This window comes from Protopterus annectens, chromosome 6.part0, assembly GCF_019279795.1.
Source record: "Protopterus annectens isolate FY-2018-M chromosome 6.part0, PAN1.0, whole genome shotgun sequence".
Taxonomy (NCBI): Eukaryota; Metazoa; Chordata; order Ceratodontiformes; family Protopteridae; genus Protopterus; species Protopterus annectens.
The window spans coordinates 763,833,314-763,849,949 of record NC_056737.1 but is presented as its reverse complement, the minus strand read 5'-3'; the positions used below and the strand labels follow the sequence as shown (position 1 = coordinate 763,849,949).

The window sequence follows — 16,636 nt, the reverse complement described above, 5'->3', positions numbered from 1 at the left end:
AGAAAGGGATTGGGAGATAAAGTAGTATTTTGGTCTTTTTTGGGTTGAGCATGAGTTGTGAATTATGAAGGCATGTTTCAGTGGCTGTTAAAGCTTTCAGAGTAATTTTTTGGAGATGTACCATGTTATCAAATGTGCAAATGAAAGTGGAATCATCTACATATTGTATTAGGGTGGCCTGTTTTGTGGCGGTATAGAGGGTGCTGGTGAATGTTAAAGAGGAGGGGGACAAAGGATAGAGCCTTGTGATACACCAGTGGTGACTGGGAGGTAAGGAGAGAGTGTGAAGTGGCATTTTACTGACTGATACCTATTGGACTGGTAGCATTTGAACCACAGAAAGGTGGGATGAGAGAGACTTTGTGAGGACATTTGTAGTAGAAGTTTGTTTTGACAAACTGTGTCAAAAGCTTTAGACAAGTCTTGAAATAAGGAAGAGACTAGTCTGTTGTTATCTCTAGCTTTGACAGTATCTATATAGATTAGAAGGGCAGTGCTAGTACTATGAGAAGGACGGAAGCCATGTTGTGTAGGGATAGGAGTTCTTCCTGCACAAGATAGTCTAGCAATTGCTTTTGAATACATTTCTCAAGTATTTTGGCAAGGGAGATAAGATTGCTATAGGTCTAAAGTTATTAATGTCTGCTGAATTTGCTCCTTTGTGCACAGGGATAACGTGTGACTTTTTCCAGAGAGAGGGAAAGTGGAAATCCTGGACTGACTTATTTATAAGGATGGATACAGGATAGGAAATGCTATTGGCTGCTATTTTTAGGTACTCACTTGGAAAGTCATCGGCTGAAGAAGAGCACATTTATGTTTGTTTAAGAGTAGTTTTATATAGGATGTGGGCACAGATTTGACAGGGAAAGTGGATGTGGTGATAAGTAGTTGTTGGGCAGAGTTGAGATTAGATGTCGAGGAATCCTTGGTTAGAGATGCTGTACTATCTATTAAATAAGAGTTGAATTGTATTGTATTTTCAAATGGAGAGTTATCAGGAGAGGAGTTTGGGTTAAATTTTTGGCCAGTATGTAAGATTTCTTCAATGGACGTCCAAAAATTTTTAGGGTCGTGTTTAGTATTATTCTGAAAATTCTTTTAGTATACTTGTTTGTCTTCATTTATTTGCTTTTTAGTACGATTGTGAAGCATTCTGAAGTTTTCAAGATATTGAGGTGTTTGTATTTGAAAATGGACAGAGATTTTAAGTACTGAAATTTTGCTTTCAAATTCCATCTTATAGATATCAATGGCAAGGTCATAGGTCTTTTTTTTAATCTGAATTATGACAATCCTTGGAGTGAGCACATCTAGATTTATATTATTTCAGATGTCCTATCATTGAATACTTATTTTTGTACTCAGACTAATGGGGTATGTGTCAGACAAGCAGTGTAAGCAATTTACAAACCCTTTTGTATCATACATTTTGGTGTTGCCTACAGAAAATGTACACAATCATTTGTATTCCAAGAACTACACAGATGTACTTGCCTGAAAGCACTATCTTTGTCCCAGGTAAAGGAACATTTGTTAGCACTAAAGGCAGTTCAACATTTATTAATGAGGCTTGGCACGAGCCAAGTTGTCCTGGGACATCTTCAAGGGGTGTTAGGTTGATATTAATGGGAGTTCAATGGGTTGGGGAGGTGAAAGGGTTAATCGGTGGGAGGGTTGATTGGAAGGAAATGAGGTAAGGGTGGGAGATGCTTAAGGGATTTAGATGAGTGTAGCTAGGTAAGTAATTACATTTTGGCGTGAACTTGCTATATGTCAAGCTTATGTCTGGGACGACCTCTGGGTATGGTGACGGACAGGCAGGCCTCGGATTAAGGGTGGTACATAGAGATTAGATGGGTAATGTTTGTGTTATAATTTCATATATATATATATATATATATATATATATATATATATATATATATATCAATTTTTTTCCCTCCTTGGTGTGATGGTGGGTGGTTGGTTTATTGGATGGTTTTGGATGGGTTACTGGAGCTGAGTGGCTGTTATGTTGCTTAAGGGTGAGGTGTGCAACTTAACTTTTAAATATGGTGAGGTTGTGCCAGGTTTTAGTAAAGTTGTTTTATTCTTTGATCTGTTCTCCCTGGTGGTTTAGGGTGTCTTCATCTGGCTATCGTTTTAGTTTGGTCGTCAGGGTTGTAATTTGGTTACATACCCTCAGTATTATGTAGGGTTGTGGTTAAAGGAAAAGTTTTAATCGTCCTGTTCTTCCTGGTGGTTAGGATGCGTTGATTGATTAGAGGGCTTTCTTACAGGGCAGCCTTTTGCAGTAGATAGCAGTGATTTTAACTACTAGGATTAATGTACCTGGTAATAGCAAGTTTCGCGGGCTCGGAGGTATGGTTACCCTCTGTGCATATGTAGTGAGGCCCGGTGGCAGCTGTAAAATATAATCCATAAAAGCTGACCACAACCAAGCTGCGTATTTGTTAATGATGGTGCATTTCATGATGTGGTGCTTTCATGTCAATGATTGCTTGCGTTGCTTAGTGAGATGGGCTCATGGATTTCAAAAAAAAAAAAGGAAACAGCACATTTGATGGCTCTCTTTGAGGCTTGTGGGAACACTGCATGAGGGTTACTCTTGTCAGGGCAGATGGCGGCCATCATGGATCCTTTTTGGATGTTCTTTATCACAGAGACCAGGGATGCACTCATTTCATGTGTCTCTGATTTCACAAAGTGTCCCTGTTTTGTCTCTTAGTTTTGCTCTACTTCTCGAAAAGGTAAAATTTTTGTTAAACCATTTGAGCGAATCAGAATAGTATTTATAAACACACCTGGCACTAGGCCTTTGACCTGCAGAATTCTTGAGCAATGAAAACAAGGGGACCATGATGGATGTATTTAGGAAGTAGGCAGGAGTATAATCAAATACTGCATGCATTCTTTTTGATATAAAACACATAACAAAAGCCGGCGGCATTAGTGTTTGCAGTCCCACTCTTTTGCCACAAAAGTTTCTGGGACCTGAATTTCTGGGAACTTAGATGTTGTAGAAGAAGAGATTTCATGCTACCTTGCATTTCCAGGGTTCTTGCACCAAGAGGTTGAGAGGTATGTACCTTATGTTTGCAGAAAGTACTTAATAAAATCAGGTAGCTCTGGAGGATGAATCCTACTAAGAGTAACAATAAATGTTTAAATGCATTTTCTGTGTGTGCATGGTATAATAACTGATTCCAAACACAAAAGACTGCTCCCATGGTTGATACCAAGGTATTAATATCAGCCATTATAACCATATCAATAGATTCCAGCCTAATAAATGAGTTAATATTTGGATGTTAAGTTGTCAATCTCACCTTCATTCTTGCTGGATGGGTTCGGAGCCAATCCTCGGCTCCGACTCGGCACTTGCTAAGCTCGAGAGCTAATTTTACCAGCTCGAGGCAACCCTTTATCCCATGATGCAAGGCGTGACTACCCCAGATCTCGTTTGCCACTTCGCGAAGAGGTCTCCTTTTACCAGCTCAGGTAAATTTTTAGTATTTTGTACTAAAAGTCAGTCAGGAAAATTTATTTTTTTCCTTATTTCTTTTCTTAACAGTTAGAGTATCTAGTATCTATCTATATTAGCCCTATATATCTTTTTAATTTGTATTAGGGATCTCTTTTCCCTCCCTTCAGGCCTTAAGCCTCCCTTCTATATTTTTCTGTCAGGAAGTCTGTGTGTCTTAGTCAGTTTTTCCTCTTTTTTATTAGTTAACTGTTTGACTGGTGTGTGTGTGTTTTACATACTATGTCAAAAGAAGTAAAGGTCTCAGGCTTCATGAAGTGTGACTCGTGCTGTCAGAAAATGTCTCTGACAGACAGTCACACTTCTTGTGTGTACTGCCTGGGGCCTTTACACCTGCAGGACTCCTGTGCTATTTGTCACTCCTTCAGCCAGAGAGTCCTGCAGGAATGTAGAAATAAATTAATTCTACATGGCTTGTTGAAGCCAGAGGGTTCCCCGACCAAGACTGGGTCGGCAAAGCCCTCTAAGCCACCTAAAGCCCAGGCTTTGGCTCCTAAGCCTTCGGCGGTGGCTCCGACTCCTTCGGAGGCGAGATCGGCTCCGGCTGGAGCCGATCTCTCTAGATCTGAGGTGGTGGTATCGGTCCCGGCTGGCTCCGATACACTTGCACCTATGTCGATGTCGGCTCCGGCCGCAGCCGACATATCCTTGACCAGGACTGGTGCCGATAAGCTGTCGGCTCCATCTGGAACCGAGGGGTCTTTGGCTCCGATGGCTCCTTCCAGGAAGAGATCTCGATCTCCTTCCCTGGAGTCGATTCGCTCGGCTCCGGGATCTCCTCTACTTTCGGAACGGAGCCATCGGAGCCAATCTTCAAAGTCTTCTAGGCTGTCAGACCATGACTTGGAGAGGGTGGTAAGTAGACTGCTGAAGTCACAGGCACTGGCCCAGATGCTCCATAGCCCGTCTCAGCAGACGACCGCTATCCAAAATCCCCCTGAAATTCCTCCTCCGACTCTCCTCCAGAGTTCGGAGCCGGAGCTTCTCGGAACGTTGACCATGGGTGCGCCGGAGCCGATACTTCCCCTGTTGGCTCCGTCGTCTTTGACTCCGATTTCCTCCATGAGACCTTCCTTGGAGGGATCCGGTCGTCAAGTCTCCCTTGTCGGCTCCGAGGGGGTGAGTGGCATCGGACCCTTGTCCGACCTCACTCTCCCTCTTGGAGCTTCAGCATTGGTGAGCTCGGCACCGACATCGGCCTCGGAGCCTTCTCTTTCGGCGGGACCGGGGATTCCTCTTTCTTCGGAGCGGGAGTCTTCTGGCCTCCCTGGAAAGGGAGCCTTTGAGGTGATGAGGAGTGTTCTGGCCCCAGAGCTCAGTCAACGGTCAATTCCATTAGCTCCTCCCTCTTCGGTGCCTGTCGATGTCTCTTCCCATTCTCTTGCTCCCAGACCTAGAGATCCATCGCCTCAGGTTTCCCCATTGGGAAGAACTTCCTCTTCCAAGGTTTCTCCTGATCCTTCAGGAGAACCCCCACGTAAGAGGACGTGCAAGTGGAAGCACACTGACTCCCCTGAGTCTACGACATCAGATACCGACTTAGATGAGTCGGAGGGTTCCCCACGGTCCCCCTCTGAGGATGTCTCATTTTCAGACATCCTGGAACTCCTTAAGCAGAGGGGGAACTGGCCTTCCATTAACCCCGCCGAGGATGAGTCGGTATACCTGGAGGCTTTTGGATCTCGACCCTCCACCTCCTGGGTGTCTCCGCCTTTCGACCTGCTCATGGAAGTGGTGGCTCGAAAGGCATGGGTGGCCCCAGATTCTGTGGAACCAGTCCCCAGGAGGCCTTCTAAATTCATCACGGCCCCCTCAGACAAACAGTTTCTCACCAAAGGTGTCCCTGTTGATGCCATGGTGGTGGCGGCTGCCACCAAGAAGGAACTTGCCGATCCTTCTGTGCCTGTCCATACTCCTAATAAGGACTCTAGGACCATGGATAGGTATGGTAAGCGGATTTTTTTCTTCAGCGACCTTTGCTATGCGCTCGCTGAACTATCTCTGTCACTTTACACGGCTTCAGAGAGATATTCTCAAGGAACTAGGTGAGGTAGTTCAGGATCCGTCAGCTGCTGGGGCTCAAGAAAAGATTGCCTCACAGCTCGGAATCCTAAATTCTATAACTAACTCCTCCATGCGGCTCATTTCTTATGCAGCCGATGGGGCGAGTAGAGCCGCAGGCACAGGACTGGCACTTAGGCATCAGTCCTGGATGCGGCTTTGTAATTTCGCAGACCCCTTTAAGGCGTCCTTCACTAATACTCCCTTCGATGGTTCGGCTTTGTTCGGACCTCAGGTGAAGGACACTTTGACCAAGTGTGAGCAAGACGGCAAGACTCTTGCCGTTGGAGTCCATTTCTCCACCCCTTCAAGACCCTATCCCAAGGGTCAGAAGGGAGGGAAAATTTGGTTCCGCAAATCTCAGGGAGTCACGCCGGATGCACGTGGTCAGTTTACCCCCAGAGGCAGAGGGGGTAATAACAATAGACGCCGCCCTAGGGGCAGAGGGGGTCCACAGAATCAGGGTAGCAGAGAGCCTCTCTCTGATAAACCCTTTCAGCATCCCTGAGGTGTTGCCCGACTGTCCACCCTTGGAGGCAGTCGGGGGAAGATTGTCGCTGTACCCAATAGCCTGGTGTTCCCTTTCTCAAGACAAATGGGTACAGTCAATCATATCCGAGGGTTACAATATCCCTTTTGTGAGATATCCTGTTCCTCCTCAATCCCTCCCGGACGTTTCACCTGGTCTAAGGGAGTTGGCAAAACTAGAAGTATCAAAGCTCCTAGCAAAAAGAGCCATCCAAGTAGTGCCAGCAGACCAAGTAGGATCTGGAATCTACTCAAGATTCTTTTTGGTTCCCAAAAAGACGGGAGATTGGAGACCAATTTTAGACCAAACAAGTTTGTTAAAAAGGCAAGGTTCCGGATGGTCACGCTTCAGTCCATTCTACCCTTTTTGGGCAAGGACAACTGGATGTGCTCAATAGACCTTCAGGATGCGTACTATCACATAAAAATTCACAGGCGCTCCAGAAGGTTTCTCCGCTTTCAGCTGGGGACCAGTCATTTTCAATTCAGAGCCCTGCCCTTTGGACTCACTACAGCCCCCAGAGTGTTTACCAAATGTATGGCAGTGGTCACGGCTCACCTGAGACGTCAAGGATTCCAGGTGTTTCCGTAGCTAGACGACTGGCTCCTCTCTGCCACCACCAGACATCAACTTCTCAAGGCCAGAGACTACACTCTTCACACCTGCAACCAATTGAGGATTTCTATAAACTTCGAAAAATCTTCACTCTCGCCTTGCCAATCTATTACCTTTATAGGCGCAGAATTAGACACTGTCGGGATGTCAGCAAGACTCACAAACCAAAGAATTCTGGACATCCAAAAGTATGTTTGGATCATATTACTCAGCAAAAAGATCAGGGCCAGATTTGTCCTGAAGGTGCTGGGTCTTATGGCTGCGGCCATCGTACTGCTTCCTTCAGCTCGCTTCCACATGCGTCTTCTGCAATGGATGTTGTTCACCCAGTGGTCCTTCCAGCAGCTCCCCATGCGACACGAGATCTTCGTGACGCAAGCGTGCAAGAGTCACCTTACCTGGTGGATGTCTTCTCCGCAATTCCATCAGGGCCGATTGTTTGTTCCCCCAGTCCCGGTTGCCACAGTCACTTCGGATGCCTTTCTGATCGGGTGGGGGGGCATTATCAGGGCAGGATGGTCCATGGGACTTGGCAACCCATAGAATACCATCTGCACATAAATGTCCTAGAGATGAGAGCAGTGCTTTTAATGTTGCAAGCCCTCAGCGACTTTCTTCCTTTAGGGACTATTGCAGTTCAGACAGACAACATGTCCGTAGTCTGGTATATCAACAAGCAGGGCGGGACCAGGTCCTATCCACTGTGTCGAGAAGCTCTCAGACTTTGGCAATGGGCGATCTCCTCTCATCGGTTTCTGATAGCAATGCATATCCCCGGGAAATCCAACCTCTTAGCGGACAGGCTGAGCAGAGCTATTCTCATGCCACACGAGTGGTCTCTCAAACAATCAGTAGTGGACGAGATTTTTCAGAAGTGGGGCGTCCCTTGCTATGACCTTTTTGCTACACCCCAAAACAGCAAATGCCCAGACTTCTTCTCCCTCTTTCCACTACCAGGCCATCCCCCCAGAGACGCTCTAACCCAGGATTGGCCCCGGGGACTTCTTTATGCCTTTCCTCCATTCCCGCTGATACCTCAAGTGATTCAGAAAGCTACCGTATTGAGAGCCAAGTTGATTCTCATTGCCCCTTACTGGCCTCAACAAATTTGGTTTCTGTCCCTGCATCGTCATCTCTTGGTTCAGCCTTGGCATCTGGATCCAGTTCCAGATTTTCTGACCCACTATTCGGGTCATCTGCACCAGTCCATTCATTCTCTCAACCTCACTGCTTGGTTGCTCCACTTCCTTCCTTAGCCAGGCTCCCTATGATTTCTAACCCCATGCGAGATATCATAGTAGCTTCTCTAAAGTCCTCTACCAGAAGGATTTATGCTAGTAAATGGCAGCGTTTTTCCTTCTGGGCAAAGTCTAGGGACATAGATCCCTTTACTGCTCCAGTGCAGTCAGTCTTGGACTTCCTAGCTGAGATTTTTCAATCAGGTTCTTCTTCCTCTACAGTTAAGGCCCAGCTGGCAGCAATCTCAAATTTTCATGTTGGCTTTGCGGATCAAAACATAATGTCTCACAAGCTTTGCAAAGCCTTTCTTAGAGGGATTTTTCTCCAGAAACCTCCAATCAAAGATCCCCCTCCGCAATGGGACCTGAATTTAATGCTGGCATCCTTGATTCTACCCCCCTTTGAACCGGCTGCTACATGCTCTTTAATATTTCTTTCCTGGAAGACAATTTTTCTGGTTGCTGTTACTTCAGCCAGGAGGGTGTCTGAACTACATGCTCTCTGTGTCCGTCCCCCATACTTGGTTTTCCACAAAGATAGAGTATCTTTAAGAACTAATCCATCTTTTTTGCCCAAGGTTTCTTCTCAGACGAATATTAACCAATCTATTGATTTGCCAGTTTTTTTCCCTAATTATTCTGACAAAGCTGAACAGAAACTTCATTGTTTGGATGTCCATCGCCAACTCAGATATTACTTGGACAGAACTAAACAATTCAGAAAATCTGATCAACTGTTTCTTTCTTATGCAGAAAACAGGAAAGGTCCTCCGGTCTCCAAGGTGACCTTATCCAGATGGCTGTCTTCTATAATTTCTCATGTTTATCTCCTTAGGGGCAAACAACTGCCCTCAAAACCAAACGCACATTCTACCAGGCGCATAGCGACTTCCACAGCATTTCAGGATAGGCTGCCTATTGACACCATTTGTGCGGCAGCCACTTGGGCCACTCCTCACACCTTTGTCTCTCATTACAAATTGGACTTGGCTTCCAGGGACAGGGCTAGGTTTGGTTCCACAGTTCTCAAGAGTCTGTTCCATTGAGCCATCCAGGATAGAGGTGCTAGGGACGCGGTCCCATCCAGCAAGAATGAAGGCGAGATTGACAACTTAACATTTAGAAGTTATGTACCTACCATAACGTTTCATGTTAGTTGTCTTCTCTCGCTTTCTTTCTTGCGTCCCTCCCTCCTTCCCCCTAGCCTGGACAGACCTTGAAGTTGTACTCTTCTCTGGGTACGGTTCATTCTTTCTATGGGCTCCCAGTAGGAAGTGTCACTACTCTCTAGTGGTTATTTGCTTGTTTTCTTTCCGCATTAGTTCCTCTCCTTCCTTTCTGGGAAGAAGGTTACTGGCAGGGTTTTTTCATAGCTACCAAACGAGATCTGGGGTAGTCACGCCTTGCATCATGGGATATAGGGTTGCCTTGAGCTGGTAAAATTAGCTCTCGAGCTTAGCAAGTGCCGAGTCGGAGCCGAGGATCGGCTCCGAACCCATCCAGCAAGAAAGAAGGCGAGAGAAGACAACTAATATGGAACGTTATGGTAGGTACATAACTTCTAATTGTATACCATATATATCAGCCATATCCTCTAATTTGCCTTATTAAAGGTTTTACAACATAAACAATTTAGATGCTGACTCTGTAATAAATCTGTTAAAAGACCTTCAGCAGTTATCTTTCTAAAGTGAATGATGTGCTGGGTTTTCCGTGGTGGCCCTGCTGCTTCCTTTTTTATAAAATGATGGTCTTCTGGCATATTGTTGGCTTTTTGCTGCTCTAAGAGGAGAGAAGCATGAGGAAGAGTAGTTTCTGGTAGCAGTCCTTCTGTTACATGGGTGGTGAGGTGTGGGGAAGTCGAGAGCCATCTAGCAATAGCGCTTTCTGCCACATGCTCGGTGAGTCTGTAATGATCGTAGAGGGATTGGTGTGCTTGGAAGTGATATAGGGTCATCTCCCCCTTTCACATGAATGTTAAGCAAAACGCATGCCTCTCAACTGGCCAGATATTTACAGGGTGTCCAGATTTTGCCTCAGGGTTTTGGTTTATTCCTAAAAATTTATGTTTTATGGTAATCGCTGGGAGGATGGGCAGAGTGAAATCACTGGATAATGACATACATTGCCAACTGGAATTAAAAGAAATGATGTGGCAGCGTAGATTGGATTCTTGTTGTGGCAAGGGCCTTAATGACCACATCTCTATTACCCCAGCATTGAAAATGCTCGCAGGTGATCCCAAGAAACACAAAAAATGAATATTATTATATATATATAAAAAATGAATATTATTATAATTATCAAAGAATAATATTATTATAGATGTTGTTTTTCTAAGGTTGTTTACATGTCTAATTTTTCAAAAAAACAGATGTATACCGCTAGATGTGTCTAGCAATACACATATTGTTGGTAATAGTTCAACCTTCTCATTTAATTTAATTTTATTGGAAATAATTTCATTGGAATTGATTTTTAAATATCTAAATATACATATAGTCCTTGGTCTTTCATCTTTTATGTCAAAACATATGAAAAAATATATGGAAGAGTATAGAAAAAGATATATAGGACGTGTATTTATTTGAATATATTTATTTGAATATTATCACATATATATTTTTTATATATTTTATATATATTTGAAATATTTATATATTTATATATTTATATTTTTTCATATATTTATATTTTTTATATATATTAATGTTTGACACTGTTTAATTATACATATTTTTAAACAGTATTTTTTAGCATGTTATTTTGTGGCATGTTTTTTTAAGACAAACTGAAGCTATTCATCAATTCATTAATCAGTTATCTAATTAGATGCCAGCTAATTGAATATAGTTAGTATAAAAGTGACTTGGTGTTGTTATACCTTAGATTCTGATGAAGTCTCCGTGTTGGAGACGAAAGCGCTTAATCTAAGGTTTTGGATGGATTATTTTCTGTAATAAACTGTTTTGTTTGGTTATTCTTGGCTGCTGTTGATTGAATTTAAGAAGACGTCCTTTATTGTGATCGGGATCGCATTCTGTTGTGTGATTTTGTGTGGAAGTTTGGTTACTAGTTTTCGTCTTAATACAAACTGTACTGACAAGGGGTGGTAGCGGCTCTTGCATGCTGTTAGGTTGTAGTTTCAAACTCTAGCCCCCTTTACAAGCTGCATTAACAGAAAAAACACACTTTGAATATCCAGTTGGATTCTTAATCTATAGTAGAGCACGGCCTAGTGTTCTCGGCAATTCCAGACAGTTAAAAACTCGGCATACTTAAAAATTTTCCCTCATAAAGCCACGGGCGCACACACATAGGCAGACCACATGGAGCAAGAGACTGCCACTAGACATAAAGGTCTAATAAAGGTCGTCAAATGTCATTCGGTGTGTTGTGTTTATTGAAGGGGACCGGGAGAAATGAGGCTTGGCACAAGCCAAGTTATCCTGGGACATCTTCAAGGGGGTGTTAGGTTGATATTAATGGGAGTTTAATGGGTTGGGGAGGTGAAAGGGTTAATCGGTGGGAGGGTTGATTGGAAGGAAATGAGATAAGGGTGGGAGGTGCTTAAAGGATTTAGATGAGTGTAGCTGGGTAAGTAATCACATTTTGGCGTGAACTTGCTACCCTCCCACCCTCCCGTTTTTGTTGGCGGATTGGTGGGATTGTGGTTATTTTATTCCAGTAGGTGAAGAAGAGGGACAGGCTTGCCCTCTTCTGTTCCCCCTCTGGTGTCTGGTGGTGCATTTCAAGGAGTTTTGTTGAATAGATAAGCAAGTGAAGGTAAGGATGCTGCTTATTTGGTTTGAAGGTAATTCAGTGAATGGTTTAGTAAGTGAGCAAAGGTATGGACGCTGCTTACTGGGTCGAATGAGCAGGTACAATGTCCTGATTAATATTATAAGGACGTTTATAAGTGAAGTAAGTGAGAAAAGGTAGGGACACTGCTTACTGGACAGGATGAGCAGGTGTGCTGTCCTGGTTAACATTATAGGGATGTTTATAAGTAAAGTAAGTGAGCAAAGGTATGGGCTCTGCTTACTGGGGCAGGATGAGCAGGTATGCTGTCCTGATTAGCATTGCAAAGATGTTTATGCTGTGTTTAGAATCAACTACACTATGTTCAGTTGTATTTAACAAATCTTGGTAATCAAAGTTATATTATAGAAGTTTTAATAAAGGTCGTCAAATGTCACTTGGTGTGTTGTGTTTATTGAAGGGGACCGGGACAAAAGGTGATACTAGTATATTTTAAGTATAAGGGAGCTAGCATGAGGAGGATGTCGGGAATCGAATAGAAACAAAGGGCTTGAGTCTGAGATAATAAGGATAATGCGACTATATCATATTAATGTACGATGTAAATAGCGAACGCTGTTTCATCGTACCGATAATATCGAAACAACAAAATATTGAACAAATGGAACAGCAAATTTTTTCCCAGGGAAAAAATTTGCTGCTCCGAAAAAAATAAATAAATAAATAAATAAACTTAAACACAAATTTAAGAGGGGGGCTGTGCCCCCATACCCCCCTACTTAAATATACCAACTCTGAGAATGCACCATAGTGGAGGAAATGGCAATGTCCCAAAGATGGCCCACCAAATTTTTCCCTGGGAAAAAATTTGATGTTCCGTGACTTTGCTATTTTGCCATTTTGACTGTGTCGGATCAACTAAATAACATTCGCTATTTAGTCCATTTGATAGCATCATATAGACCCAGGATAATGATACATCTCTTTTGCCTCGGATAAGTCCTCCATTGGAGAAACACCCTGCTTAAATCTTCACAAGACTGATCTGTACATCATCTACCTTGTTCCCAATAGAGGGTACACTCATGTTTGGGAAATAAGGATAAGGATCCTTCAGTCAGTCCCTCAGTGCCTGAAAATTGATCACTGGGAGGGCACTGTGCATTGGACATTTATTGCCAAGGTATTGCCTCTTTTGTCAAGGAAAGCCTTTCCAACCATCTGGTGTGTAACTACATGAAGTGCTCAGTTTTATATTCTTGTTTAGTTATGTCTTGCAGCTGTGTTTGCTCAAGCTCCATGGAGTGCAGAATAGGAATTATGATACAAAACAGGCCATCATAGACCTGACATGTAATGCCATGTCATGAGCTAGTGGAAAGAGCATGTGCCGTTAATCACAGGAAACTAGAGTTTGGAAGAGCTGCGTATAAAGGAGACGATCACAATAGGCTAGCTCGAGGATTAACTAATATGGTGACTACTCATATATGTGGTGTTTACTAATTTTTTAAATGTAATTTTAACTTACAGCATTAAGTTAGTAAATGCCTAACTGACCCCTAGCACTGCACCATTATGTTCATTTGATACTACAAAAGAACACGTATTTCCTTCTTATTGTTTATTATATTTAGAAAAAAAGTGAAGCAAATCCATAAATGTACAATGTCTCTAGATTAATGTGGTGTAGTAAAAATGTGGAGCATTTTTTCATATGTGTTTATTTGAAAGAAAAGCTGCCAACACACAAGTGAAATAATTGTATATTCTGTGGTACTTCATTCATTATTAGTGCATCATTTTTTGTTGTTTAGAAATTACAAATTCAACTTGAGATGCATACACAGCTGAGCAATTAGTCAAGCACTTAACTGAATATGCATTAAAATTGAGCTTGTCCTGCATTCTTCTAGCTAATTTGTTTTGGCATTATTGTGTTTGTTGAACCAGAGGAAGAAGAAGAAGAAGAAGATGAGGATGAGGACACAGATTCGGAGGATGAAAGTATTGAGGATGATACAGAATTGCCAACATTTGCTTCCCCTAACCCAACTTTCCAAGAATCCCTCTCTGATGGAATTAACCTGACCCATCTGGCTGGAATATCATTCCACATTCCTGATGCTCTGGAATGGGAAAAACAGAACCAAGGTCTTGGTAAGAAACGTAATTTGCCACAATAATTTAAATTCAAGTTGATAAAGAAGTCAAGTGCATTGTGTTTTATGTATGGAGAAAATTGACTTATTCCTCCTGCTTATCATTAACACATTCCAGTGTCCTATGCCAACAGTTATGAACTGCATATAATTGATTATGATCACTGCATTTCATTGCCTCATTATGTAGTTGTAGGCAAGACCTATGATAACACTATTAAGAATGTAATTCAAAGGATCTTATTGCAAATGTTATCTTATTTAACTGAGTTGATTAGTTTTTTCTTATTCAAAACAATAATGAAACCCGCGTCTGCTTGTTTGTGTTTTTGCTTTTACTGACTAAGCAACCCCTGTGAAGCCAAGTACCTGTGTTTAATGTTGAACTATGGACAGAGCTGATGAACTGATTTGCATAGAATCAAACTCTACAAAACTGGAGTCTTTGAGAATCAAGACAAGATTTGGTAGCTGTAGTATTATCAGTATCTGATTATCACAACCGGTTCATATTTTGTAGTTAATAAGTTATAATATTATGGTATGTAAAGGGGCATGATTCACCTTTATAGCACAGATGTTTGTAGTAATGAGCTAGTAATGAGCTCCACCCTTTGACTCTAGATTGCTTCCTTTGCTTTCCAGTTCCACATTGAATGACTCTGAGCTTAATTTACAAGTTTAGAGCTGTTGTTTTGAGATAGTTATATCTTGTGGTTTTCATCTGCTTAAAATATTAAATAAATAAGGTACAATTTAGCATCTAGACTTCTGATGGTTTCCTAATTTTTTGCTTACCCTTTCAAAACAAATTGCATATATTTAAAAAAAATATTATTCTAATTATGTGCTAAATTGGGGGAGGAAAAGGAAAACAGTATATAAACTTGGTCTGTCTCAACAAGACGATACCACATTTGAAACTGTGTCAGGAAAAAATGTCATCTCATAGATTTCCAGATTTTCTGATTTATTATATCTTAAACAGACTATTCACTTCATGACTGCAATACATTTATTCAGAAAATTATTGTATAGTTAAGAGAAAAATAATATTAGAATGTAAATGTCTGGAGAGAGAGATGGCATTTTGTTTCTTCTCATTATTCCTTCATTCTCTCTGGTGCTGAATTAAAATTGCACTCCTTTAAAAAATGGGTTTAGGGCAAAGAAAAGAAACATACTAACAAGGGGGATAGTCGGATATAAGTGGGGAGGAAGAAAATGTTAATACTATGGTATCTATGTAGTTTTGCTATACAGTCTAATTCATTTTCACTTTACTTAAGGGCAGAAAAATAAATTGTATCAGGTTGTTTGTCATTTCCATTTTACATCTCACATGCACTGCTGTTGTCAGATCTCCAAATGTTGGGCTAGTTGGTGTCATCAATTTAGCTATGCAGACTAGTTGGCACAAGTATTTAGAAGAAGCATGTTTTTTAATTGTTGACCCTGGGTGTGTAACAATCAGACCAGAAAAACTAATGAACCGGAACAATGACTGACACTGTTTTTGGTGTTGGGGTAAGTCCTTTCTCAATTGGGTTTTAAGGGAATGAGAATGAGAGATGGAAGCATTCCTCAAATGTGTGACCTTTGAACTGTGTAAGCACTGTTGCTATACTGTTTCCTATAGAAGAGTGCTGCAGATGTGGAGGGTAAACACATTTGCTTTCCTGCCACATCGTTATGTGACATTAGAGTTAGTGTGCTTATATTTTATTTGTACGTGTTTCGATGTTGCTGATGATTTGTATTTGTTTTCACTGTTGTAAATATTTTGAGTTTATTGCTACTGGATGCTGTAGCAGTACTGTTGATGTCTAGATGTAGCTCAACTTGAAATATAGTCAAACTTCCATGTAAGGTATGCAGGATGACTTTGTCAGGACTCTGCTAATCTCCGTAGTAGTGCAGGACCCTCTTTCCAGGGGTAAAGATATTGTTTATTAAATAACAAAAAGGATGTTGAGATTGTTTAGTGAAGTGCAAACTGTAATCCCTGCCTTCAAAAAATAAAAATGGAATACTTACATGACTTTAGTGAACAGGAATCAACAAAGACTCTGAAAGGCCTCGTTGCCCAACATGTAAAACAAGGACTCACTCCCTCTGACATGTTTGGTGAAGTGCAGAGTGGAATCCTTGTCCCTAAAATAAAAAAAATGATATTTTCACAGCTTTAGGGAACTGCAGCTACCACAAACTCTAATAGGGCTTATAGATTAAAAAAAAATGACTAATTCACTTGAATAAGAAATAATTGTAATTCCTTATTGGTTAAAGTTCAGGGCAATGTTAAAGTTGCATAGTTCTGAATCAAGCGCCCCTGTGAGAGTCCTTTACCTTTAAAAAATAGCTCACTCCCTTCTAAGTTTTTAACACAGCTCCACAGAATTAGGTGACCAGTCATTGCTCTGCTGTATTCCTCTGTGCAGTCCAATGAATCTGTTGCATCCTGCTTACCATAAGTACAATTTTATACTGTAGTTTGCATTTTTAAATTGTATTTTTGCTGTATTGCTGATTTTTTAAAAAATGTTGCTGATTTCCTGCACTTTTTGTCTGCTGTAGCATAAACTAGGTTCAGACCTGCTGAATCTGGTTCTTTTTGTTAAATTGAGCACTGTACCAGGCTATCTTTTGTTGGAGAGGCCCCCCCCACACCCTTGTGGCAGGAGAATACAGTTGGGACTCATCTGATTAAAGGCTGCTGGCA

At 41.7% G+C, this 16,636-nt stretch overlaps 1 protein-coding gene across 2 annotated transcripts in view; it reads left to right on the top strand.

Annotated features, from left to right (window-relative positions):
• ARMH4 (armadillo like helical domain containing 4) overlaps window positions 1-13,953 on the top strand; it is a 1,007,214-nt gene extending 993,261 nt beyond the window's left edge. For both annotated transcript variants that reach the window (XM_044074445.1, XM_044074444.1), the window contains one exon: window positions 13,706-13,953. In XM_044074445.1, coding sequence (XP_043930380.1) covers window positions 13,706-13,938 — 233 coding nt within the window. In that variant the 3' untranslated portion in view covers window positions 13,939-13,953. The remainder of the gene's footprint in view (window positions 1-13,705) is intronic.
• The last annotated feature ends 2,683 nt before the right edge of the window (window positions 13,954-16,636 follow it).